Source organism: Microtus oregoni, unplaced genomic scaffold, assembly GCF_018167655.1.
Source record: "Microtus oregoni isolate MIOR12 unplaced genomic scaffold, Mior012 000084F_ref0000050, whole genome shotgun sequence".
Lineage (NCBI taxonomy): Eukaryota > Metazoa > Chordata > Mammalia > Rodentia > Cricetidae > Microtus > Microtus oregoni.
In genome coordinates this window covers 5,572,418-5,597,034 of record NW_024544550.1, presented here as the reverse complement: position 1 = coordinate 5,597,034, position 24,617 = coordinate 5,572,418, and the positions used below count along the sequence as shown (strand labels likewise).

Genomic DNA, 24,617 nt, shown 5'->3' with positions numbered 1-24,617 from the left:
TTGGATTGCTCCCACTTGCCTGTTTTACTTCTGCTGCTGATGTTTCTAGATTTGCCAAGTTTGGGGAGAGTCTTGTCTTGAACTTGGAACCCAGCAACTCATGTTGGAATTGAACATACACGTTCACCACTCTGTCTTTTGTCTCATGTCAGGATTACTTGTGTTGACCACTTTTGGCAGAAGTACAAATAGCAATGAGGAAAAACCATCATCATAACTATTGGCTTCATCAGAGTATGTCCAGCACTATGATCCAGTCCTAATAAAGTATGAAGGCTGGCCGGGTATGGTGGCGCACACCTTTGATCCCAGCACTCGGGAGGCAGAGTGCTGAGAGTTCGATGTCAGCCTGGTCTACAGAGTGAGTTCCAGGACATCAAGGGTTGATAAACAGAGATACCTTGCCTTGAAAAACCAAAATAAATAAATAAATAAATAAATAAATGATAAAATTAAGAAAGTGGACCTGAAGATTTCATTTGGAGAGAATGGAGTAATCTGAGCACTTCTGTTGATTTGAATGGAATTCACATATCTTGCTTTCATTTTTCCTTTTGAAGTGATATTGACTCAGGGAGGATCAAATTTGGAAGCTGGAGAAAAACTTCTACTACATATGGAATACCATGAACTACAAAACTCCCATCTGTCTTAAGGAAACCAACAAACTCTTCTTCGTCTACCAGCATTCAGGCCATGAAAATCCCAGTCCTGAGGCTTCACCCCTGAAACAACTGAATGCCCCTTAATCTTGAAACAATCTCTTAGACTAATCCCACCATCTCCCGGACCCTCAGCAGCAGCCCTGGATACCTCTGATTTTTTGGCATCCCCTGCTAGTAGCAGCAGTAGGGTGGAAAAGAGTACCCTCCCCCGAGTGCCCCAAATGGCAGCAGGTCTGTGGGTCCAGGCCCATAGCCCACAGCTTAAAAGTTTTATGGCCACAACAAAATGGCAAATTCAAGCTCTTTCCTTTGGGAAATTCAAACAGAACCTGGCTTAGACACCCCAATGCTTTGCGGCCTCAAGGCACCCAGCCCTTTTAGGGTGTCACGTATGTGGCACAGGACCCCTCCCAAGCCTCTGAGGACTGCATCCCTACTGCTTTTGCTTTGCCCAAGCTGCATAGGAGTGAAAAGGAGGAGACCTGAGCCCGGAACACCCCTCATTAGAGCTATTATGGACTCGTGAGGTCATGGTGCAGGCTGGTACTCAAATCCAGGACCCTGGCCTAGGCATAGGATGGAGTTTGAAGTTTGTGTCTGAGTCTGCGCTTCTCCAGATTCTGCCTGCCTTCCCAATCCTCTTCCCAAGACAAGAGGTCTTCCCTTTCCCCCATGGTGTTTCCCCAAGTCCTGACTCCATGTGTTGGTATCAGCAGAATGCAAGGAAAATGCTCACAATCTGTGACCTATGGGTATGGTTGCAACCCCAGGCCCCAGCCCATTTTCTCAGCAAAAAGACATCCCTAGAGGCAGTGCACATCTCCAGTCATGCTTTATTGTTCTGCAGAGGGAACTGCTATGGCCTGCTCTTCACCTCTCATCTCTCATTAGAACAGAAGTGTCGTAGCCCAGGCCCTCCAGATCCTGCTCCCACCCAGAGATTATAATGTACTCAAGAGGGAGTTGTTGTGTGTGCATGCAGATATGTGTGTATATGTATTGATATATACATATGTATATATATACATATACACATATATATTCTGGCTGTACAGTATTTATAGGTACAGAGAAAAACAAGATAAACATTACAATGATAGCTGCAACCCAACACAATCCAGTTTCCTTAGCCAAAGACAAAGAAAGCACCACTTGTCCTCCGAATGGTTGCCAGATTTCTATCTGAACAAATATAGCCACTGGGTGGGATAGATTGGGCTGGAATCAGGGCCTGGATGGCTAAGGGAAGAAGCCCATTGTGTTTGTTCAGGGTGTTTGATTTAGGTCAGGATAGTTCTTATAGACCACCCACCATGGGCAAAAAGCATGAAGATACATCTGTACATCTTGCTGCCACTGTCAGCTTTGGCCTGGCCTGTGTCGTGGGAATGACCTAATTTACCTGTAGCTATGGCCATGAGTGGCCAAAGGCTGCCCACAACTCTAGGGAGTAACAAAGCAAGTGTGGACCAAAGCAAGGGAGTATGGTTAATTGGTGTCTTGGGGATTGAGAAAGAAAGGTTCTCCACCCTTATATCCCAAACTATCCCAATTCGTCATGTTACCTACCTAGTATGGGCCCATAGGGCCATCCTCAACCTGCCTCATAAGTCAGCATCATGTTTACAGAAATAAAGTGGATTGTGATCATTGGTGTTTTCCTGTGCTGTACCCCAGCTGTTGCTCCAGACCTGTATTCAGGGTCAATGTTGGCCCCAAAGGCAGGATCAGAGCCTCCAATCCAAACTCAAAAGAACCCTAGCAGCAAGCAAGATGGCTTGCCTTCTTGGTATGCAGAGAGCCCGGGTTGCACAATGCTCTCCACCTTCTTCCCCTTCTCAGTAGGTAGCTGCTGGAGATCAAGATACAGCAGGGTCTTCTTGGTCAGGTGGGCAGCAGCAGTCTTCTTGCTTTGGTGAGAACAGAGTGCAGTGTGGGGGGGGGTGAAGGGAGGTGGAGATAGGCCACCTACACTCTCTTCTCTTGTGTATGTGCAGACTAGCATTAGGATGTAAGCTGCCAGGCAGATGGCCACCTGGGCCTGGCTCTGTCCCTAGGGGTGTCTCAGTTCTTCTTCCCATTCATTTCTTTGGTAGCAGAGGCCTAGGCAACACCAGTCTAAGGCTCACAACTTGGTTTCAGGGCCAGCTGCCTGAAGTGTGGGGAAAGAGTCCCGGATCTTTGCCACTTCCATGGCACACAAGTGCCCGAAGACTTTGTTGTACCAGTCAGGAGAACGGCCCCTGGGGAGGAAGAGGTAGGGAGACATGAGAAATTGGGTTTCCACTGGGGCCTTTGTCAGGGAGAAGGAAGAAAGGAACTGTCTTTCACAATGGGGCTCACTGACATAGGGCAGAGGCAAGGGATGGACTCAGGGCCAAGAGTGTGAGGCAAACAGCCCAAGTCTGGTACCTGAGGTCAGCGCGGCAGATATGAGTGAGGCGAGAGCGGCCAAGGCCACAGGGCTCCATGAGGTACTGGGAAGTAAGCATGAGGGCCCGCACTCCAGACTCTGGCACGGGTTGCTCAGGATCCAGGGACTGGGAGACAAGGAGGCATCCACCACGAGGCAGGTCTGAGCGCCACATCCTGGAACACGGACAGCCAGACCCCATGTTCAGATCCTTGCTGCTGGCTCCTGCCCCACCTTTCTGGTCCCTGAAGCACAGCAGGGTGGTAGCAGTAGCCCCTCACCTGAGCACCACAAAGTCTCGGCAAGGATGGGGTGCCATGCTGTCAGTGACGTAGTGGTACAGCTCCACCCCTGGCATCAGGGCTTCCAGCACCTGGGCCCGCAGTAGGTCCTCATCCCACAGGGCCCGCTCTCGCAGGACACGATGCAGCACCACAGCTGGAGGGGCAGCCACTTCTGTGGATGCCTTCCACATCCGCAGGGGGTGACCGTCTGGTGCCTACAAGCCAAAGGGATGAGGTTAGGAACACTAGCAAGGGGAGAGCACTCCAAATTCATGCCAGGCCAGGTCTCAGGCTAAAGAGCCTAGAACTCCCTTCCTGTAGCTACTAGGCTCCTCTGATGAACAACTCTAGATTCAGATAAACAGGTAGACACCCCTGTTTCTCTGTCCTTCTCACATGTCTGCTCTTCAGTCTGCTCTAGAGCAAAAGGCAATGATGGATCCCAGGCATTTAGACGCTTGCTGAGCCTATGAAAATGGGCACAGCATGTGATATTTTTGGATGCAGGAAGAGAGGGGTGATTTTGCATGTGCCATACTCTTTGCCAGCTCCCTACCTTGACCCCATGGTGAAGATTAGTCATGATCATTCTATCACAGAAAATACCTGGCTCAAAATGTCACTCAAGATTAATAGCCCAGAAAGAGCAAGGCTACTAACAGAGGGGCACTGTTAGGAGCCACCTCCAGCTCTGACCATGACTAAACGTGGCCTGGGAGAGGTCTTAGTTGGGAGTAAGTCAGTTCAGATAGCAGGACAGCACAAACAGAAACAGAGAGTGGAGGTATCACAAGGGGTGTTGCCTGTTCAGGGCCAAAGGAAACCCAGGCATTTCAGGGAGCTATCGTGGTGGTACTGAGTCTGAAGTAGAACTGTGGAAAAGAACTCAGGAAGGCGTCCACAGAGGGATGCACTGGACTCATATGGTTTCTGACTCCTTCAGACACTTGTGCAGCTGGCTGCCATCTTCCAAGTACCAGGCACAGGCCCGGTAAGGTTGATTGAGCAACTCTCTGGGGCAGACTCAGGGCTCTCTCCCAGCCTACAACAAGATGAAGAGTGGGGTGCTCACCTTCCTACAAGCCAGTTCTGTGTGCTGGGGCCCTGGCACATTGGTCCAACCCTTGAAGCGTTCTGCAGCATCCCGAAGCAGCTCCTGCACACTCTCCTCCATGTAAAGGCTGAGACTCACTCCAGCAGCCTGTGCCTGCCTGAGCTCAGCCAGGGCTGGTCCAGGGGGGCTGAGTTCAGCTGCACTATATGAACCACACAGTTGCACCACCATATCTTGGGGCACCTGGAAGGGCACACACACATAGACACACTGAGTGGGTGCTGTGAGAGAAGGGCACCCCACAAGTGTCAGTGTTAAGACAGTAGAGAGGCACGGCTATGGCCCTGCAGTGGGACAGATAAGAAACTGATGAAGAAGGGTCACGAATTAGAGCCTAGCAGCATGTGACAAGCTGGGCCTCTTGCCTGACTTGGAGGCTGTGATGGCTGATCTTGCTTGTCAAGTTGACTAAGACTGGAATCAACTAAAAATCAAGCAGCTGGGCACACTTGTGGAGGATTTGCTTTACTAGATCCTTTGAGGTGGGAAGACCCACCCTAAATTGAGGCCATTTGAGGCCAGAACACCCACACTAAATCTGAGCCACACCTTCTGGTGCCAGCCCACATGAAAGAACATGTTAGAAAGCCTTTTGCTTTTACACTGCTTGCCCTCACTCTTGCTGGCAACTTTATCTCTCCTGCTGCTGAGGCATCCCTTCCCTGGTATTAGAACCTATTTTAGGATTCCAACAGAGATCAAAAACCAGCCTCATGGACTGAACAACTACTGTGACCTTTCTACTGGGAGGCAGCCATTGTTGGACTAGTCTGACCACAGCCTGTAAGCCATTCTAATAAGTCACACGCACACACGCACACACACATCCATTCTATCAGTTCTGTTCCTGTAGGGAAGTGGCTCTCAACCTTCCTAACGATGCAACTCTTCAATACAGTTCCTCATGCTGCGGTGACCCCCAACCACAAAATTCTTTTCATTGCTACTTCGAAACTGCAATTTTGCTACTGTTATGAATCGTAATGCGAATATTTTTGGAGATAGAGGTTTGCCAGAGGGGTTGCAACTCACAGGTTGAGAACCTGATACAGGGTCCAAAGGTCAGGGCTGATAATTCTCACAGTCAGGTGCCATGGCCTTGCCAGACTCACCTGGAAAAGTTTCTTGCAGTCACTGATCATGTGTGATAGGCCCTGGGTGGCAGCCATGTTCTCACTCAAGTCCCTGGGGCCCGGCCGACCAACCAGGCTGCGTTTGCTTTTGATCCTGGAGGGATAGAGGGAAAGAGCAGGATGGCACCAAGGCACCAGACAAGATGAGTGAGAGCTGCCTCTCAATAAAGTCACCTGGTGTCCTTTAGACATGGCAAGCTTCACAGTGGCGAAGGCTAAAACTCCTTGGTACAAGGGTAGGACTAGCACTAATAGCTCCCCAGGCTGAATGTTCTGGGAAGCCAAATTCGGGACTGGCGTCTGCATGCGCTACCCGGCTCACCTGGGAGAAGGGCTATCCTTCTTGGACACATTGAGGTGGAAGATGGAGGGTGCCAGGCACACTGCTAGGTTGCCAGCTGTCATCTGGTTTTCCTCTGCAGAGGCAATGTCACTTAGGAAGTAGAGCAGGGTCTGCAGCACTTCTCGGTTCTCATCGGGGAGCAGCAAGGTGGCAGCTTGCGCTGCTGCCAGCCACTGTTCTTTGGGGAGGACTGCAGGACAGGAAGGTCAGAAGGGCCTTCTTTATTTCTCCAGAAGCACCAGCAGCAAGCTTCTTGTTTTCCAGAATGTACAAGGCCCGACAGTTTCCAAAGAAAAGGATCAGGATGGGCTCTGGTGACTAGCTCAAACACTGCTCTGATATTCAGGGCAGCCTTTTGAAAGGTCCTTTCCTCAGGGCCTCAGTCTACCCTACCAAAAATGGGTTTGAGGGGGAGTAGAATGTGGTCCCTTCGCCAAGCATCTTTTCAAATTCAGAGAGTGAATGTTCCCATGAGCTCACGTGGCCAGCTGCCAGGTTTGCTTCCCAGAAGCCCTCAGGATCAGGCAGGCTGAGTGCGGGACAGGTTAATAAAGAGGGGTACAGGGGACTTACGCTGATAGATCTGCAGGAAAGTGGTGGTGAGCTTGCTGGTGAAAATGGGCTCAGGAAGATCCCGGAAATACTGCTTCAGTAGGTCAGCCACGTCATAGGCCGACTGGCCCTCATAACAGACGTTGTCAGGGGAGGTCTCATTCATTTGGCGCAGGCTCTGGATCCTGGACTTGACCCCAGACTTGCGGAAGATGCCCACCTGACCCATTGAAAGGAAGGAATAACATGATATGAAGAGGAGAAGGGAGACTGTGAGGGCTGCCCAGGACTGGGGTGGCAGGAACATAGGCCATCTTGGAGACCAGGGAGCCTGGCAGGCTTCCCGATGGGCTCAGCAAGTCCAGAGAGAAAGTTGTTTACAGCCTGGTGCCAAAGAGAAAGATAGCTGTCATGGGGATGAGGGTGAACAGGTGGCCTTAGGCTAAGGCAGGTCCTGAGACTAGGGGGACTGCAAAGCTGGGGGCAGGAAGAAGTTGCCCCCAAAGTGGGCAAAAGGCTCCATCCATAAAGAAAGGAAGGGAGCTTTGGCATCATCCCTGCTGAGGCTTGCAAGGGAAGGAAAGGTTTCTGGAGAGTAGTCCAACCCAAGAGGGATGGCAGAGCAGTCAGCCTGGGGCCTTGTCACCTCCCAACACCACTTCTCTGCAGGCTTCCTGAGGACTACTCACCTGATCTAGGCACTGGCTCCGTAGGTAGCGCATGGCTTGCTGGATGCTTTGGGGCAGAGGCTGGCCGGTGCGCTGCACATGAATGAGGGGTGGTACTCCAAATACATGGTGCCCCCGGTAGTCTGGGGTCTTATTCCTTTTCATAAACTTGGGCACTGACCTATTTGGGGGTTAACAAGCGATCAGGAAGAGAGATCTCAGTTGGAAGGCTATCAATCATCTAGAAATGAGAGGAGTAGCGAACACAGTATGTCCTCAGAAGCCACATGGACAAAGGTTCCCTCACCGATAACTCATGTGGCCAGCGGTAGGTCTTGAACTTAGAGGAAGAGCCGCTAGGAAGGGAAAGTACACCTACTAGGTCAGAGAGGCCTTCCTAGAGGAGGTGGTAAGTCAGCTGACTCTTGCGGGACAGAGTGGTATTGTCCACGGAAGCAATAAGGCAAAGGCAGAGGACAGCAAGTGCAAAGGCAAAAAACGCTCAGAGAAGAGCGACGAGTCCCACAGGCCATCATGATTCTGCTTGGGAAAGGCTGACAGAAGAGTCAGAAGGATGGGGCCACCCCAGGACATGAAAGGATCATGAGAGAAAGGAATTGACACTGGGAAGCCCTGAGGCTGTTTATTTACTCAATACATGACCACCGAAGTGTACTTTAGGACAATCTCACGGATGGTGCATGGAGGCTGGGATGGAGAAAGGACAGCTGGAAGACCTGGGGATTTCCAGACCACATCTATCCTTACCCGACCCTTTCAGCCTCCTGGAACAGTATCATTCCACTGGCCTGTGCACTCAGCCTGCCGGTCTATCCTGCCTCTGGGCTGTGATCCCAGGACATAGAGCCTAGGAAAGTCCATAGCTTCTGTCCTGCATGGCTCAGGAGACACTCACCAGACCCAGGCCTGTTTGTGGGGCACAGTGTACTTCTCCATGAAGCCAGTGAGCCGCAGCAGCGAGCCCTTGTGAAGCAGGTTGATCTGGCCTGCAAACTGCCGGTTGATTTCCAGCGACTCTGAGTTGAGGCTGGGGCGGTGGGAGTTCTGGAAGCTGTGCCAGCGGAGTTTCCTGAAGTGAGAGGGGCAAAGAGCATCAGAGACACAGTTTTGCTAACCCTTAGAAAAGGCCATGTCCTTTTGGCTCCTTTTTTTTTTTTTAATCTCCCCAAGGAAAGGAAGTACAGGGAGGCGGAGGCACATTGAGTACTTCTATGGGGCCTTGGGATGACAAAAGTTTGCTCTCAGCTTTTATGCCATCTAGGGTTCAAGAAGCTCTCATGGAGGATGGCACCAAGCTCAGACCCATTTAGTCCCCAAAAGGCAGTACTGGTCTCTACCTGTTCTAAGGCTACTATGGCAAGAAACACTCTTCATCAAAACTGAGGTGAAGAGGCCATCTCTAACACCCCTGTTGCTAAGATGAGGAGAGCAAGGCCAGAAGAGGCACCATTTCCTCAAGGCCACACTACGGTTAGATCCTGTACTGAGCATTCAGGGCTCCACATTCTTAAGCTCTGTCTCCTTTTCTCTTGGGACAGGCTGCCTGGAAATGATCTCCTGACCCCCCCCCCCCCAGAACTTTCCCCTGGGCTTTATGACTAGGAAAGCAGGACAGATAGAAGGCAGAGACTGAGAAGGGACTCCACCCCCATCCCTACTACCCCAAACTCCCACCTGCATGGTCTGGTAAGTGAGGCCCCAACACCTGAATCACGTCGCTCGCGGGGCACTGATGCTTGGAGTCCTGCCTGGGCTTCTGCAGCCTCTACCTCATTCACGGAGTTGCCACTGCTGTCAAGTTCACTGGAGGAAACAGCAGTGTCAGAAATGGAGTGTCCTTCTTCCACAGACAGGCTGGAGGCAGAAGCAGGCTCGACAGCCAAGTTTGCTTCTCGCTCATGGTCCTGGGCCTGGGCTGGAGCCGTAGCCTCGGCCTGTACCAATGGGTCTACCAGAGCAGGGGCCTGAGCCAGTATTATCAGTGGGACTTCCTCCTTGGCTTGGGGTGGAAACTCTCTGAGGACTTGAGACTCTGCCTGGGCTAGATCTTCATCCTGGCCTTCCACCTCAGCTGTGGCTATTTCAATGGATGAAGCAGCTTCCTCCTCTTCCTCTTCCTTATCTCCAGGCCTCAGGTCCGGGTACATGGTCTGAGACCAGAGCTCTACCCGTTGCTGCAGCCCCCACACATGCTCCAGGATGTCATCTAGATGGGCATAGCTGCCTTCGCCCTCCTCATCTCCAGCCTCAGCCTTGGCCTGGAAAGGCTCAGCTGGGTACAGCTCAGGTAAGTTGTCGTAAGTGCTGGCATGGCTGCCTGTGGAACCACAGGAACCCCGGCGCCCTTCATAGCCCCAGCACCTACCTGGCTTCCAATCTGCCAGGTGATGGCCATCATCTGGACAAAGACTTTCAATGGACAAAGAACGAGGGAATGTGCCTGGTTTATGGTCTCCAGGCACATGCACCAGGCAGTCACGCCGGCGAACAGGTTGAGGATGCCGGAATGTGGCTATGGGCCAAGCCTCCCAGGCCTTCTGCGTCTCACCCTCTCTGCCTCGGGCTGAAGTAGCGGCCCTGTTCTTGGCCCTGTAAAATCCAGCTGAGAGAAAGCCACGGCAACTGCGGAAAGATGAAGCCTTGGTGGCCTTTTCCGAGGTGGCCAGGCATTGCTCAGGCTCTGTTTGCCGATTGTCACCCTTTTCCTTCCTCCTTAGAGATTCAAGGTGCTTGAGGAAGCTTCGAGAATAATGCTTCTTTGCTTTGTCTTGAGCAGCCTCCTGGCCCTGGGTGGGACTAAGGAAGGGCTGGTTACTTGGGATGGGGACACGATCTAGCAAGGCCAGGTCTGCTGACTCTGGTGAGAGGCTCACAGAGATGGCAGGCAGGGAGGCAGCACTGAGCTCAGTGAGGACACTTTCACAGCTTGAGGTCCCCAGAAGGCTGGGGCTTGGTGGGGCCAGCAGGGCAGAAGAGCCCATGGGGGACCCACATTTGCTTTCCTGCTCAAAGGCCCAGTGGCTGCTGATGGTGCATTGTTCTTCCTCTTCGGAGTCTTTATCCTGGGGAGGCATCATAGGGAGGGGTCACAGAAGCCTGACAGACAAGTACCAGCTTGTGCCTTACTCTGCTTCCAAATGCTCTAGGGTGGAGCAGGGTGAAGAGCTTTGCTTTCTGGGAGAGGGCCTGGCCTGCAAATGGAAAGCTGGCTCTGGGAGTGTTGTAGGAAACCAGGACTCACAGCTAGTCTGGATGTATGATGATGGTCATCTAACCCGCTACCGCCATTTCAAAGACAGGAAATCCCACAAACCAGAAGCTATGTGCCCAGCATTATGTACTGTCATGGTTATGTCAGTGGCAGAGATTCTTAAATATTTAGAGGCTGTAGTCTTAGATTAAAATTATGCTCTCTAAGAACTGGAGAGGATTTTAGATGCTCTGATCCATTTTCTCCTTGGCAAGGTGAGAAACTGAGACGTAGACAGGGCACTTAGTAGTCAGTGACAGAAATGCCCCAGGCCAGGGATCTGTCAGTGCGGCTACCCTATCTGAATGCAGGCCTCTGGTGGGGAAAGCTCCAGAGGACACCAACAGTACTTGTCCCCAGGAAACAATGAAGCCATGAGGCTTACTTTTAAGGCCATGTACAGACAGAGGCCTTATGGCTTCTATAAGAAATGGACAAATTGGAAAGGCTCTAAACAGGTATGAATCCAGTCCCCTAACTCATTGTAGTGATGGAGAAAATGAGGCTATGGACCAAGGAAGTAAGATTTTAGGTGGTAAGGCTGTGGTGACCCTGACTTCTAAGACCATAGAGGCCATGATCTTTCTGCCACATTACCCAGTCTCTTCTCCCATTCAAGGAATCTTAGCCATGACAAACAGAACAGCAGTGGTTTTCTCCTAAGTGAGTGCATTTCTCTAAGGAATGCCATCACTGGGTCATGTGACTGACAAAAACCTAAGGGAGTGGTGGTTTGAGTAGGGTAGGGTCAGGTATGAGCCAGGGTGCTTGTTCCCACATGCTCCTATAGGGGAAGCTCCTCAAAACCCTAAGTGAGCTCATAGGGCCTGCAGTATAGGAAATCCCTTCATCTCCACCCCCATGCTAGAGACCCCGAACTCCTTGGATAAGGGAGTTTGTTCACAAATGCATGTTCTGGGATTTTCCCAGGTGCTGGGAGACCACAGACCTCGCCCCTTGCCGGGATTCACCTGTTTGCATTGAAAATGAACCTCGAGCTTCATCGAAGCACAGTTGTTCAAGGTCATCAGCCTCCTGCAACACAAAGTAGGTGTTCACTCAAGGTTCCTAATTCCCCAGAGGGTGGCACTTTCAAGATGCCATCCACCATTTCCCATGGTCTTCACCATGGTGCTGGGGAGATTAGAGCGCTGTCCTCCAGGTACTGATAGATAAAGAAACAAACTACTGCAGGTGTGATCAGTTGGAGAAAAGAGCATGTGGAAGGCACAGAGACACACCGAGGATGAGACCAGTAACTTTCAGGATGAGATGCAGTACAGTCAAAGAAGGCTTCCTGGAAAGCAGAGGGGCATTCTGAGGATAAGAGAAGCAGGGCAGCGATTCTAGACTTCTACAGGAGCCTGTCACAAGGTAACAGGGCACAGTCGGTCAACAAAGAAACTAGTGGGAGAGGATGTGATCAAAGGTAAAGGAGGGCAAAAGAAGGATGGCAAACGCCATGCTGAAAAGGTTTTGTACTTTTGCCTATAGGCAGTGGCAGATTTTAAAGAGGGGAAAGTACCCACCTGGAGTTTTACAAAACTGATTCTGGTAGCTATAGGGAGAATAGCTTTGTATGGAAGGAGGAGCAGAATACAGAGGCCAGCTGGCAAGGTGCCTTTAATAGATTTAAGGAGAAATCATGGTTTAGCCTTAGGAAACATCAGAACTGGTTTAAGTAGAAACAGACTGAAACCAAAGCATGCTTTGAGGAATTTGAATCAAGACCTGATCTGGATCTTCTGGTTACAATGACAGGGGTAGAGGAAAGTTTGAGAGACACAGTAACCACAATGAGCAATGGGATTGCAGAAAATGAGCCCCATTGATAAATTATGCTCCCCTATAATAGAAGGTACAAAGAGGTTGTCATTTCCACGAAGAAGCACAAAACTGGTACCAAGGCTTCTTAGGCCTGGCCCTCAATCCCCTACCTGCACAGGGCCCCCAGAGAGTCCTGGTCCAGAAAACTGTAGTCCTTCTTCACAGAGCCAATATCCAGGGGGAACACACCCTCTGTGTGGGGGAAAGAAGCAAAGATGAGTCTGGCAGGGGATCAGAAATGACCCCAGATACCCTTCAACTGCACTGGGTTGGGGTGAGGAAGAAAGGAAGCAAGAAGGCAAGGGTCAAAGCAAAAGGGAAAGCTAGGAATAAAACAGAGGTGGTAGGGTTTGGCTCTTAAGGTTTCTCTAATCCTTAGACCTTAGACCCACAGGGATCACATACCAGATATTTACATTATGAATCATAGTTACAGTTAGGAAGTAGCAATGAAATAATTTTATGGTTAGGGGTCGGTTATCACAGCATGATAAACTGTATTAAAGGGTCACGGCATTATAAAGGTTGAGAACCACTCAGAACTTGAGACCCATGCCTAACAGTCTAAGGCATGGGTTGAAGGCTTAAGTCTCCAGGGGCAGGTGCCCAGAATGTGGTGGAGCCTTTAGGAAGGAGGGCCCAGGGGAAGGAGCTAAAGTATTGAATGGGTATTAGAATTTCCCTCCTATCCACACTATCCCTCCTAGCCCTCCCTTCTTAGCCCACCATGAGGGATGAAGCTTTCCTCCACTCTGAATTTCCACCATGACATTCTATCTGGCCACAGGCCCAAAGCAACAGAACCAAGCAACCATGGATGAAAACCATAAGGCCAAATAAATTGCCCCTCTTTCTAAGTTGCTTATCTCAGTGCCTTAGTTAGGGTCTCTATTGCTGTGAAGAGACACCATGACCAAAGCAACTCTTATATAGGAAAACATTTAATGGCTGGCTTACAGTTTCAGAGGTTTAGTCCATTAGCATCATGGTGGACATGTAGGCATGCAGGCAGATATGGTGCTGGAGAAGGAGACGAGAGTTCTACGGCCCGCCGTTCCTATTACTACATTCTTTATCTTGCAGGCGACAGGAAATGAACTAAGATACTGGACACAGCTTGAGCATATATAAGACCTCAAAGCCTGCCTCCACAGTGACTCACTTCCTCCAACAAGGCCATACCTACTCCAACAAAGTCACATCTCCTAATAGGGCCACTCCCTGTGAGCTTCTGGGAGCCAATTGCATTCAAACTGCCACACTCAGGTATTGTGTCACACGGAAAGAAGGCTAATGAGCCTGGGGGAACCTAGGGAGGTCAGAGTTGGTAATTAAGGGAAAAGCCAGAGAAGTCTAGGAGGTCTGAGCTGAAATGAACCGTGTAAAGTATGTCCAGGCCCAGACAACAGGCCTGAGCTTTTCAATGACTGCCAACATCCACCTTGAGCTCTTCTCTTTCATTTGAATTCTGGACTTTCAGACAGGCGATCTCCTGCAAGTCCAAGGCAAATTATGGGGTGTAGGGGGGGAACAAGGTCAGAGGGAAAAGCATGTAGCTATACAGTGTCTATCCAAAGCAGTGGGAGCCATCTCCCCAGGACTCAGGGAAAGGAAAGCAAAAAGGAAGACACGTGGAGAGAGGGGAGAAAGGTCAAGCCATTCACACATCTGCTCATTCAACTGATACTGATGCCAGTTCATGCCAGGTACTGTGCAAGGTAGTAGTGAAGAACACAAAATTGGGGTCCCTACCTTCAAGGAATTGACACTCACACAGGTAACAGGCAGAAAGCAATACACAAACCACGGATAACACAAACGCCATAACAAACCTGATCCAGGGTGACAGAGTAAATAAAGGCTGGGGCAGGAATGGCTACTTGATGAGATGGAGTCAGACCAGGCCTTTCTGGGGGAGATTTCTGAGACAGAATGCCTGAAGGCTGAGAAAAAGCTGGCTAAGCAGAGAAACTAGAACAAGTTTCATCCAGAAATAACACAAATACCAAGGTTCTGATGAGGGAGAGACCAGGGAAGGAGCAGGGAGTAGACAGGAGCCAATGGTGTCGCCAATCAAGGAGAGCAGTGGGTCAGGCAGGGTGCAATATTGATTGGTCTCTCCCTCATCAGAGCACATGAGCCACGTGGTCTCAGGCTGTGGTCGACAGGTCTGGGGCACTGAAAGCGAAGCATGGAGTTCAAAGAAGGATCCTAGTGCTTTATTCCGGGTGAGCAGTGGTGGAGCGCAACAGGCCTGGAAGTGGAGGTGTTAGGGAATGCATTCACTTTGAAAGAAGAAAAGACTAGCAGGACATCTAGCCACGGGGAAGAAGAGAATTCAAGGGTAACTCCTGGCTATATGGAACCTGAGCAACAGAGTGGACAGAGTTGTTTTAGGCAGATCTCAGAGGTACCTGCTAGACCGCAGCATAAAGACATTGAGTTGGCGGCTGATTAGATGAACCATAAACTCTGAAACGAGGTCTGGACAGACCCATTCAGAGCTGTCACAGAAAAGATGAATGAGCATCTTCAAGAAAATAAACGTGGAGAAAGCAAAGGGTCTAGACTGAGCCCTGGAATACCCTAATATTTAGATGCCAGTTAGAGGAAGCAGAGTCAACAAACAGAGGGCAGCAGCCAGAGATGAAGAGGCAGGCGGAGGTACTTCAGAAGACGAAAGGGAGTGGCTACCAGTGCTGAATACTATCGAGAGAAAAGAGTAAAATGAGGGTCGGGAAGTGGCCATGGAGGTCATGGGTGAGCCTGACAGGATGAAGTAGGGATGAAGCCAGGGTGCAGCAGGGGTATGTAAACAACAGGGGACGAGGGAGCAAGCGTCAAGAACAAAACCCAGAAAACGAAGAGAAATGAAGAAAAACAGAAATGAGGTTATTGCCGTGGGCAAAGTGGGGTCCCACATGAGCCACAAGGATGCACAATTCCTCCTTCCCATTGTCACCAGGGTACACACAAGCCGCTAAGACACAAGTGGCACCAGAGCTGGAAGCTGATGAGAGCACTCCCCTAAGGGTCCTGAGCTTCAGGAGTACAGTCCCTGCACAGCTGGGGGGGATCGGGAGACACAGGGGCTTTGTGTGGCTGCAGTGAGCATGTATTCTACCCAGTTTGCAGATGAAGAGCTGTAGGAGAAAGAGAGTTTTGGAATAGGATAGGGAGAACAACTAAGCTTTACCTTCAAAAAGCTGAGCATACTGAGGGAATCCTGTTGCCCGAAGCCATTCACATGCTTTTTTGGCTTCCGCTTCTAAAACAGAACAGAGGAAAAGAAACAAGCAGAGTTAATTCCAGCACTTGAGAGGCAGACACAGGCGGATCTCTGTGAGTTTGTGGACAGCCTGGTATACAAAGTGAACTCCAGGGAAAAAAAAGAATAGCATGATACTGGGGGAATACTGCCTCACATCCTGTAGGCAGGCATACCTAGCTCTGATGGTTCAGGAACCGCAAGGAAGACACAATGCAACTGGCCAAAGCGCACCCTCTGCTCCCTTGATTCCACTTCCTGTGTCAACCATAGCTTTCCTGAACCTCATTCCTGGCCTGTTGCAAATCCCTCCCACGCTCTCCATCCATGTCCTAGCCCAAAACACACCACCACCATCAGCTGCTAGAACTGCCAGTCTTCCAGGCCCTGGGGAGAGCATCCTAGTTCAGCTAGGAGATAGGAGATGTCCAACAGGACTTTCTAATTCCTTTTTCGCTAGCACGGCTACCATCACCCAACCCGCTGAGAGGCAAATCTCATTTCAGCCATAATCACCTGTGAAGAAGGTCCAAACATTCTCACTGCAGCCGCCATATTAACAAACTCGGAAAGGAAATGACTCAAGCCAGGCACAAGACACACTTATAATCCCAGAAGTTAGGAGGTAGAGGTAGGCGGGTTGTGAATTCAAGACCAGCCTGGGCTTTGAGACATGGAGAAGATGGGAAGAAAGTGGACAGGATGGGAGAGGAGACTTGCCTGCAGTCTCACAGCTGACTGAGTGGTGGTGCGGGACCTGGTCCACGTTAGGTCTGACTCTCCTCTGGCCTTCCAGCCCTTGTGACAGCAGCTGCCCCGGTTCTTTCTCTCCCCACCTACTCGTTAATGTCCAGTCCTCCTTCCGCAGGGGACTTCCCAGAACACTCCTGCCTCTCCTATGGCCTCAAGCCTACTTGTGGAATACTATAGTGTTGAACCTTAGGCTATCACAGTGCTGGCCTGTGGGGTCTTGGAGAGTCTTGGAAGAGAAAGGCTTTCTCTTCTGCTCTGGGAGTACCTGACAGAGCTGGATGCAATGGACAGCCAGATCTGAGACACAGAGGAGACCCTCCTGGTCACTAGCAGCAGAGTCCTGGGACTACACAGCAGCAGCAGCTACTTCTTCCCCATGCAGGCGTTGCCAAGGTACTGCCCAGGGTGGGGGTGGGTGGGTGGGAGGGTAGAACTCTGTTAGCAGTACCTCAGCTTGTCTGACAGGGGGCGATGCAGGTCTGGTAAAAGATTCACCTCCCCAGGCCAGTGGTTCAGGACCAAAGGAAGGGGAAAGATGAAGGGACTACCCACGCCAAGTAAGGGAGCAGCTGAAACATACGGTTTGTCTGCTAGGACAGCTAAGCTGGGTACCACAACCACTTCCTTGTCCTCTGTTTTCACCATAGTCCCAAGAGAAGGCGCTTCTAGGATCTGAGCACCCTGCATTGTTTTCCTGTCATTAGGACGAAAAGAAAAATCGGAAGAATGGACAAGGTCAGACTTTCCAGAGAGGTGAGGACAAGAGACAGTGACCTCTAAAGGGTAGCAAGTTTAGTATGGTCACTAGTTCTCTGCATGCCAGGAACACATTTATCTATCTATCTATCTATCTATCTATCTATCTATCTATCTATCTGTGTGTGTGCGCATGTGCTTCTCACTAGCCCTGCATTAATATTATTTCAAGCTATAGTGTACAAGCACACACAAAATAAAGACAGTAAGTATCCAGTGTAACCCACAATTAAATATCATAACTGAAGCTACAATCCTGATCATTTAATTCCATGTTCCCATGATATTACATTACCAGTCCTCAGACTCCAGACAAGCAAGGAACCAGTTCTCAGTTCTGACAAATTGTTTTCTGCTCCTTCTTGTTTAGTGAAATCACAGACCTGTGTTCAAATCCTGATGTTGCCAGTCACAAACTCTGACAATGAACAAGTTACACATCTCTCTATTGCCTCCACTAAAAGGAGCATTAAGTAAAACATGAGGGGAGAGAAAAGCCATCGGTACACTATGCCAAGCACTCAATAACTGTTCCCTCCCAGATCTGGTTTTGAAAGTCCCAAATAAAAGAGAAAAGCCATTGGCACACTATGCCAAGCACTCAATAACTGTGTGCCCCCCCCCCACAGATCTTGTTTTGAAAGTCCAAAATAAAAGGGAGAACTGGAGAAAGTGACCTGGCCAACCTGAGTTTCTGTGTCTGTAGAAGGAATCCCATCAATCTCAGAATTGGGGCCAAATGGCCCAGGGAAGTGAGGTAAAGCAGCAGAGACTTTGGAGGGGCTGCAAGACAAAGAAAGGAGCAAAGGAGCCTGAGGTAGGTCTCAGGACTGAATTCCTCAGCAGCCCTCCAGAGCAGGAATCCAGAGAATGTAATGGGTTATTAGCGAGCAGGATGTCAGGGACACTGACTTCTGACAATGCACCATCTCAGCAAGGCCTGGAGGCCCCGGGGCTCCTTCTCAGATGGAGCAGTCAGGGACATATGTCTTGGTGATTAAGGGGTGAACTAAAGTACTTTGCTTCATCCATCTAACATGTCCCTGCCTGTCAGACTAGGCCAGGGGTGACCTCCCACCCCCACCTACATGAAAGTCAACTCACCTGAGGCTGGAACCAGCACAGCCCAGACCGAGATCTGGCTTATGTGCCCAACAGGAAGAGTGACACTGGGCAGGCTGAGGCGAGTGAGGCAGGAATGCCTGTAGCCCCTGGCCCTAACCTCTGTGTCCAGATCCAGATGTGCAGATTCCAGAGAACGACCGCCAGCCATTTCAATTGTTATATTCTGCAGCTGGTGCTCTGGCCAAAGCCAGGACAGGTCAGTAACAGCATTCAGCTGGCCAAAACTGGATTCCATCTATATGAAAGCTCAGATTCTCTCCCTGGAAAAGTGCCTAACTTATATAAGCTTCAGAGTCAGGGCACAGGAAAATGGGAAGCTCGAGAGAAGAATCGGGCTCAAAGGTCAACCCACAAGTGTCCTTTACAGAGTGCCACAAAAGAAAGGGTACCACAAAGCAGCATAGCAGAAGCCTTCTGAAGCCAGTGATAATATATGCACCTCCGTGCATACAAGCCATAGCATAGATCTTCTTAGCACAGAGCATGTTTATGCAGAGGAGGGATCAAGGTGAAAAGTAGGCATCCTGTTGCTGACATTCTATGAACACTGGAAAATTTCACACACTCGGGGAAAAAAGACCAATATCTGCCAAAGAGGTTAATGCCTAACAGCAACGACTAGATTGAGGGGGAAATTCTAATCAAGACAGTTCCCTGTTTACTGCTTAAATCATCGTGGGCACCTGGCTTCCCGCTCTAAACTATGGTTGCTACATTTATACAATGGGGATCAAAATTCTTGTTAGAACAAGGCCCTCTGAATCGACTAAGCAAGGCACATACGAGCTTACAGAAACTGAAGCAGCAAGCACAGGGCCTCCACGGGTCCGCAGTAGGTCCTCTGCGTATATATTATAGCTATTAGCTTAGTATTTTTATGGGACTCCCAACTGTGAAAATGAGAGGGTCTCTGACTCTTCCTCCAGTCGGGTTGCCATGTCCAACTTCAATATGATAGGTTTTGCTTCATTTTATTATATGTTATTTTGTCATGCTTGGTTGTTATTTCTGAGAAACCTGTTCTTTTCTGATGAGAGACAGAAAGGGAGTGGATCCAGAGGGGAGGGCAGGGGAGGGGGGAGGAACTGGGAGGAGTAGAGGGAGGGAAAACTGTAATCAGGATATATTGTATGAGAAAAGAATCTATTTTCAATAAAAGGAAAAAAAGAGTCTGCTGCCAACTTCCTTGGTTACCACATGGGTGTGATCAAACCTTTGGTGGTCCTCCTCCTCCTCTCCTTCCTCCCCTCCTCTTCCTGTTTGTTTCTGCGCTGGAGATAGAATCCAGGGCCTCATTTGTCCAGGCTAGGCAAGCTCTCTGCAGCTGAGCCAGACACCCACAGTCTTCCTTTGCTGGGTTTAAATGTGACAAATTTAAGTTGCCATTACACAGGGATAGTTTGGTTAAGGCTGTTTGATCTTTGTAACCTCCTGAGACTTTAAGGCTCATGGAGATGCTGTGTTCGTTCCAGGGAGATGAGAAAGGAGAACTAGGAGGAAGACATAAGGTACCAGGCAACTATGTTCCAAGAGGCAAGCAAGGCCTCACTCAGCCAACAGCATGAACCTTAGTCCAGGGATGGTACCCCTCTTCACATGTGTATCCGCGGTAAATTAAGGTCCTTCTGTTGAGATGCCCAGTAGTCTGCAAAGGAGCTGCTCAGGCTCCAGGTTTTTTTTTCTCTTTCTAACCAAAAAAGCCCATCTCAGGCCTGGGCGCCAGGTAAGATAACGGGCCCGAGGCTGGGAACAAACAGGTGTCCCAAGGACTGACATGAAATTGTCTCTTATTAGTTACTGCTCATGGGTAGTAACAGCTCTTGGGTAGATCTCACCATCACCTTCTACTCTATGTGCCCATTAGCTCCTGGGAAGATGTGAAAAATGCCAGTGTCCTGACTATTTAAATTTGAATCTCTTGGGACAACGTTGCATTTTATTTGTTTCTTTGCTTCTGGGAGCTCTGCAGGTGGTTCTAGAGTGTGGGAAAAATAAAATCTCCTGTCCTACCAGTCTTGGCCAGAGAAATAGACACACACACATACACAGAGCCCTGGAAAGATGCTCTCCAGGGGCCGGAATCAGGCATGTAGGCATGTTCGAGCCACTGGTTGAAGTTTGCTCCAGGCCTTGAGGGTACAAACAAGAGTACGACCAACACTAATAGGAGTGCCTATGGTGGGGAGAGGGGAAGGATTCTGTGGATGTTTGTGAAGGTCACTTAATCAAATTGTTAGCTGACTGTTCCTGTCTTTCAGAAGCCATAGTGGCCTCTTTTACCTTACTTACTAGCTTCCTGTTTGATAAGGCGTCTCATGACCCCCGCCATAGGTCGGATGCTTCACAAACAGAGTCTAGTATCAAGGCTGGTCTCTTCCACTTTTAGTGGGAACAGGAGGAAAAGCTAGTATTCCAAAGGTATTGTGATACCACTGTCTATGGAACAATGTAAGTTCCCAGGGTAGGCTCTGTGAAGCCCTGGGTTGGACGAGGAGAGGGAGGCAGGCCACGGAGCTGCATATCACTACAGGCCCTGTACTGGAGCTAGGAGATGCTAAGCTCTGTCTCAAAATGTCTTAGTTCATTTCTCTTGGCTGATCCAAGGTGCATTTCCTATTTTCACTCGCCACCCCTGGAGAGGAGCATTTTTAAGACAGAATGGCCTTGAGAGGGGACTTTGTGGCACAGAAGTGACCATCCTTGGCACTGGTCCCAATTGTTCCTTCTTCTTCTTATGGGCACACTTTACCCATCTAGCCTTTGAGCTTAGCACAGGAATGTGACTCGTAGAGGTGCGGCCAAGAGATGCTGTGACAGGTGACTAGCTGGCTTTCCTACCTCTTTGGGATAGAGAGAAAAAGGTCTTCACGGAACTATCAGGTATTCTGGGGCCACTGAGACTTCCCTTCTTGACCCTGAGGTGGAAGAAGGTGGATTAATCCCTGCCAAGTAGAAGGCCCGCACATCCACAGCCAGTCTCTACCACTGCGGCTCTTAGCTAGAATGGCCACTCTAACTCAGTTCTGGCAGGGGAAGGAGAAGCAGGGAGGAAGGGAGACAAGACAAAAATAGCTCCCATCCCACATTCCAAACCTCACTGGAGGGGCACCACGGCAAGGGCCGCTGTACTTCAGCCGGCCTACTTTGGCAGTACTAGACACTGGCTGGCCTTCTGCTTGCTAGGTCGTAGGGCAGGATTGGGGCCCTGCTGCACCTGTTCAGATGCCAGCCCGAGTCTCTGCCGGAACTGCAGCTGGATGCCAAGCTCCTCGGGCCATGTGAGCAATACTTTTGGAGTCTTCCTGTCACAAATGAAGGACCGACAAAGCAAACAGCTTAGGAGAGCTATATGGCAGAGGGTGGTAGCAAGTTCCCAAGCCACTGAAGTTTGGGGCTAGCTAGTGTGTATATGCAGAGCCGCTAAAGTACCACCCTTCAGACCCTTCACGTCTGCACCTGCTCACGGGGTGAACCTCAAGAGTGTCCACCAAAAGGACTCCCATCGGGGCAAATTTCCTTCCTAGTTGACGATTTCTGAAGCTGTCTTTGATCATCTCAACTAGATGTGAGGGAGAAGGTGGCTGAAGGGTCAATTTCAGTCTTGCCAAGACACCTCAGGTAGCCCTACCAATGTCATGGTGAGGTGAAGCATAGCTACCTCTGTCAGTGGCGATCCTTTGACTTTATGGGTCAGCCAGCAAGGTGGCAGCTCTGGTATGGAGTTCTATATATATGGAAATCATACAATCCCCTCAAGCACAGTGCTCTGGCTCCTCTCCCACTCCCCAAGGTACTGGTTTGAGCCCTGTAAGCAGCTCTAAATAAGAAGACTTGCATGAGCTATGAGGTTAAGTCAATCCTGGCTCACTAGGGCTATTTGAGAATCTGGGTCCAGAGGCAGCCAGGCCTGTGGTCTCCTAGGCTAGCAATTGACACAGCGGGGCCAAAGCAGTCAGTTGACATTCCTACCCAACCCAGCGTTTCCCCAGGACAGTGAAGGTCAAAGCTGCCACCTGCTCTGCTGCAGTTGCTCTATTAGCTTTCTTGCCCCCAGGGGCTCCTGTCCCCATCTTAGTCCCAGGTGCTCTGACAAGGTCACCACAACAAGGAAAGATGTTTGTTTTAATAAGCTATGTGCTATTTCACCCATTCTAGTCTCCAGCCTAGAGGCAAGAGATGCCAACCAAACTAGTCTAAGGCAGAATGCTAGAACCGCAGGAACTGCTCTCCTCTGCCGTATGGGCCCAAACCTTTGGCCTGAAGGGCAGGCAAACCACTTGACAGTTTTAGCTCCCCTACTAACTTGTGTGTAATATTAGGGGAGCCCCTACCTCTCTCTGAACCTAGTTTCTCATCTTCTGGTTGCTATCCCCCAACCTCTTGAGTGGCAATGGCGCTGGGTGGTTCAGTGGAGGTGCTGGCCTAGATTGTGGAGGAAGATGTGTTTGGTCTTAGGCACCCCAAAAGGGGAATGGGAGGGAAGAGCTCTGCTGATGTTCTTGCCTCAAAAGCCATCCAACACCTTGTCCTCCTGTTTCCTCCTGACTGAGTCATCAGCTTCTAACAAGCACACCCACTAAATGGTCAGGCTTCCCATACACAGCTATGTTCTAGATAGTCTCATGCCTAGCGTACCTCAGCTCTCTCTGTCTCTAGTTTCCAGTTTCTCCTGTCAACATGTTACCCTACTAGCTTCTCCTCCCAAAGATTCCAGTCCTGACCTAGTCACTCTCCTACTCTGCAACCTAATCGGCTCCTCACTGCACAGAACCTAGGGCAGAAACTGGCCTACTCTAAACAGACACCCAAGTTTCAGACTAGAGCGAGCATCCCTGTCCCCGAGGCCTCCCTGACTGTCTACATCCATCAGCCTGTGAAGCTGCCTTCCCCATTTGACTGGTAGCCCCATTTCACTGGCTTCTATTTGTCTGGGTGCTCCCAAGGCTGTGTGATAAGGGATACTAAATGTTCTGGCAAAGCCCAGACAGGAAGCTCTGCTTCCCAACTTAACAGTGTCCCTGCTTCTGGCTCTAGCTTCTGTAGGAACCAGAGCAGAGCATCTATCTACCTGAAGCTTACAGCGGGCGCTGTACTATAAGGTGGCACTGCTTGGCAGAATGCCATGCCCCGGGGCCGAAAGCAATGACTCGGGAACATCCAGGTAGGAGACCAGAAAATGAGCTCTGCCTAAGGTTGGAGGCATTCTACCCCAGGAGAGCTATTAGTTCTTCAACTTAGCTTAAGGACAGGCAATAAGGTTCATCTGAAACATTCACGAGCGCTCATTCCCTCTTCCTTCCCTCTCCGGGCCCACAAAGTCTTAGTGCTGGCTTATTTTGACCCCAGGCCACCACCTCTTCATCCTACTCCCCTTGCCTATTTCCCTTTCCTTTTGCTGAAGCCAAATATAAACTCCTGGGCAGGAAATGCCTTAAAGTAGTAGCCTGGCTCCACCCTGGGATCCAGAAAAAAAAATTGTCTCTGACAGAAAGGAAATGGGCCTTGAAAGAAGTGACCTCTTCAAGAAGCGAGCAGACAAGACTGCTCCCTTCAGCCCTGAAGCCAGCCAGAGAGAGGGGTGGGGTGTGCATGTGGCCAGGGGTAGGGCAGACCATGTGAGTGCTGGGGCCATGGCAGGACCATTGGGAAGAGAACTCCAAATGGCTGTGAAAGGCCTGCCCGGACAGCATTGTGCGGTAAGGTGGGAAGACTGCGGCTAACAACCTGAAGACACAGCTGCTTTCCATCCTTGTTAATGGACTGTGCTCATTAATGGCAATATGGATGATACCAAATTTAACGATTAAGAGCAATGAGTACCAGAAAGTCATAGTTACTGAAGAGTTACTGTCTTGCCACCCAAGGACTGCACAGATGGTATTCCTTGGGCTGCAAAGTTTCCCCATGCCTCACTGCCTTTATCTCTGAAATAGGGTTGTAATCACAGAACCAACATGATGTTTTTTTGCAATGAGATAACAGCCCATTTATCCTGTGTGTGCGTGGTGGAGGGTATGTGCCTGGGTATCTGGGGTGCTGAAAACAGGGCTAACCACTGGTCTCGCACTGATCTCACTAGTCCCAACCTGTGCCCCCACCACACACAATCCCAGTATGAATCCCATCTATGGGAAAAGCACTAGATCATCTCACATTCCATTTGGCAGTCCCAACAACCCTGTCCAAAGCAAGAAGTGACTACTGCACAACCAGAAGCCCGAGGCTGTGAAAGGGCAGGAGTCTTCTACTGGGGGACAGATGGAGCAAGGAACCTGCCTAAATGCCAGAACGCTTTCGGCCCATGTGTTCCCATTTCAGCCCCTCTTGGATTTCCCCTCCAAGATCATTCCCTGTGAACCATGGATGTATTCAATTTATGGTACATGAGTACCAGGCCGTATGCTAGGCACCGAAGTCTGAAGATACAACAGAAGCAGAGCTCTCC

The 24,617-nt window shown here is 50.0% G+C and overlaps 1 protein-coding gene and 1 pseudogene across 3 annotated transcripts in view; both read right to left on the bottom strand.

The window, feature by feature from the left end:
- Positions 1-123: 123 nt before the first annotated feature.
- LOC121441930 lies at positions 124-2,257 on the bottom strand (annotated as a pseudogene).
- Stard8 (StAR related lipid transfer domain containing 8) overlaps positions 1,486-24,617 on the bottom strand; it is a 73,720-nt gene continuing 50,588 nt past the window's right edge. For 2 of the 3 annotated variants that reach the window (XM_041643327.1, XM_041643329.1), the window contains 13 exons: positions 15,467-15,538; positions 12,381-12,462; positions 11,415-11,478; positions 8,868-10,255; positions 8,089-8,262; positions 7,194-7,353; positions 6,526-6,724; positions 5,932-6,142; positions 5,589-5,703; positions 4,435-4,659; positions 3,360-3,577; positions 3,078-3,254; positions 1,486-2,908 (listed from right to left, as the gene is read on the bottom strand). In XM_041643327.1, the coding sequence (XP_041499261.1) occupies positions 2,791-2,908; positions 3,078-3,254; positions 3,360-3,577; positions 4,435-4,659; positions 5,589-5,703; positions 5,932-6,142; positions 6,526-6,724; positions 7,194-7,353; positions 8,089-8,262; positions 8,868-10,255; positions 11,415-11,478; positions 12,381-12,462; positions 15,467-15,538 (3,203 nt within the window). In that variant the 3' untranslated portion in view covers positions 1,486-2,790. The remainder of the gene's footprint in view (positions 2,909-3,077; positions 3,255-3,359; positions 3,578-4,434; positions 4,660-5,588; positions 5,704-5,931; positions 6,143-6,525; positions 6,725-7,193; positions 7,354-8,088; positions 8,263-8,867; positions 10,256-11,414; positions 11,479-12,380; positions 12,463-15,466; positions 15,539-24,617) is intronic. The other variant, XM_041643328.1, reaches the window with a different exon arrangement.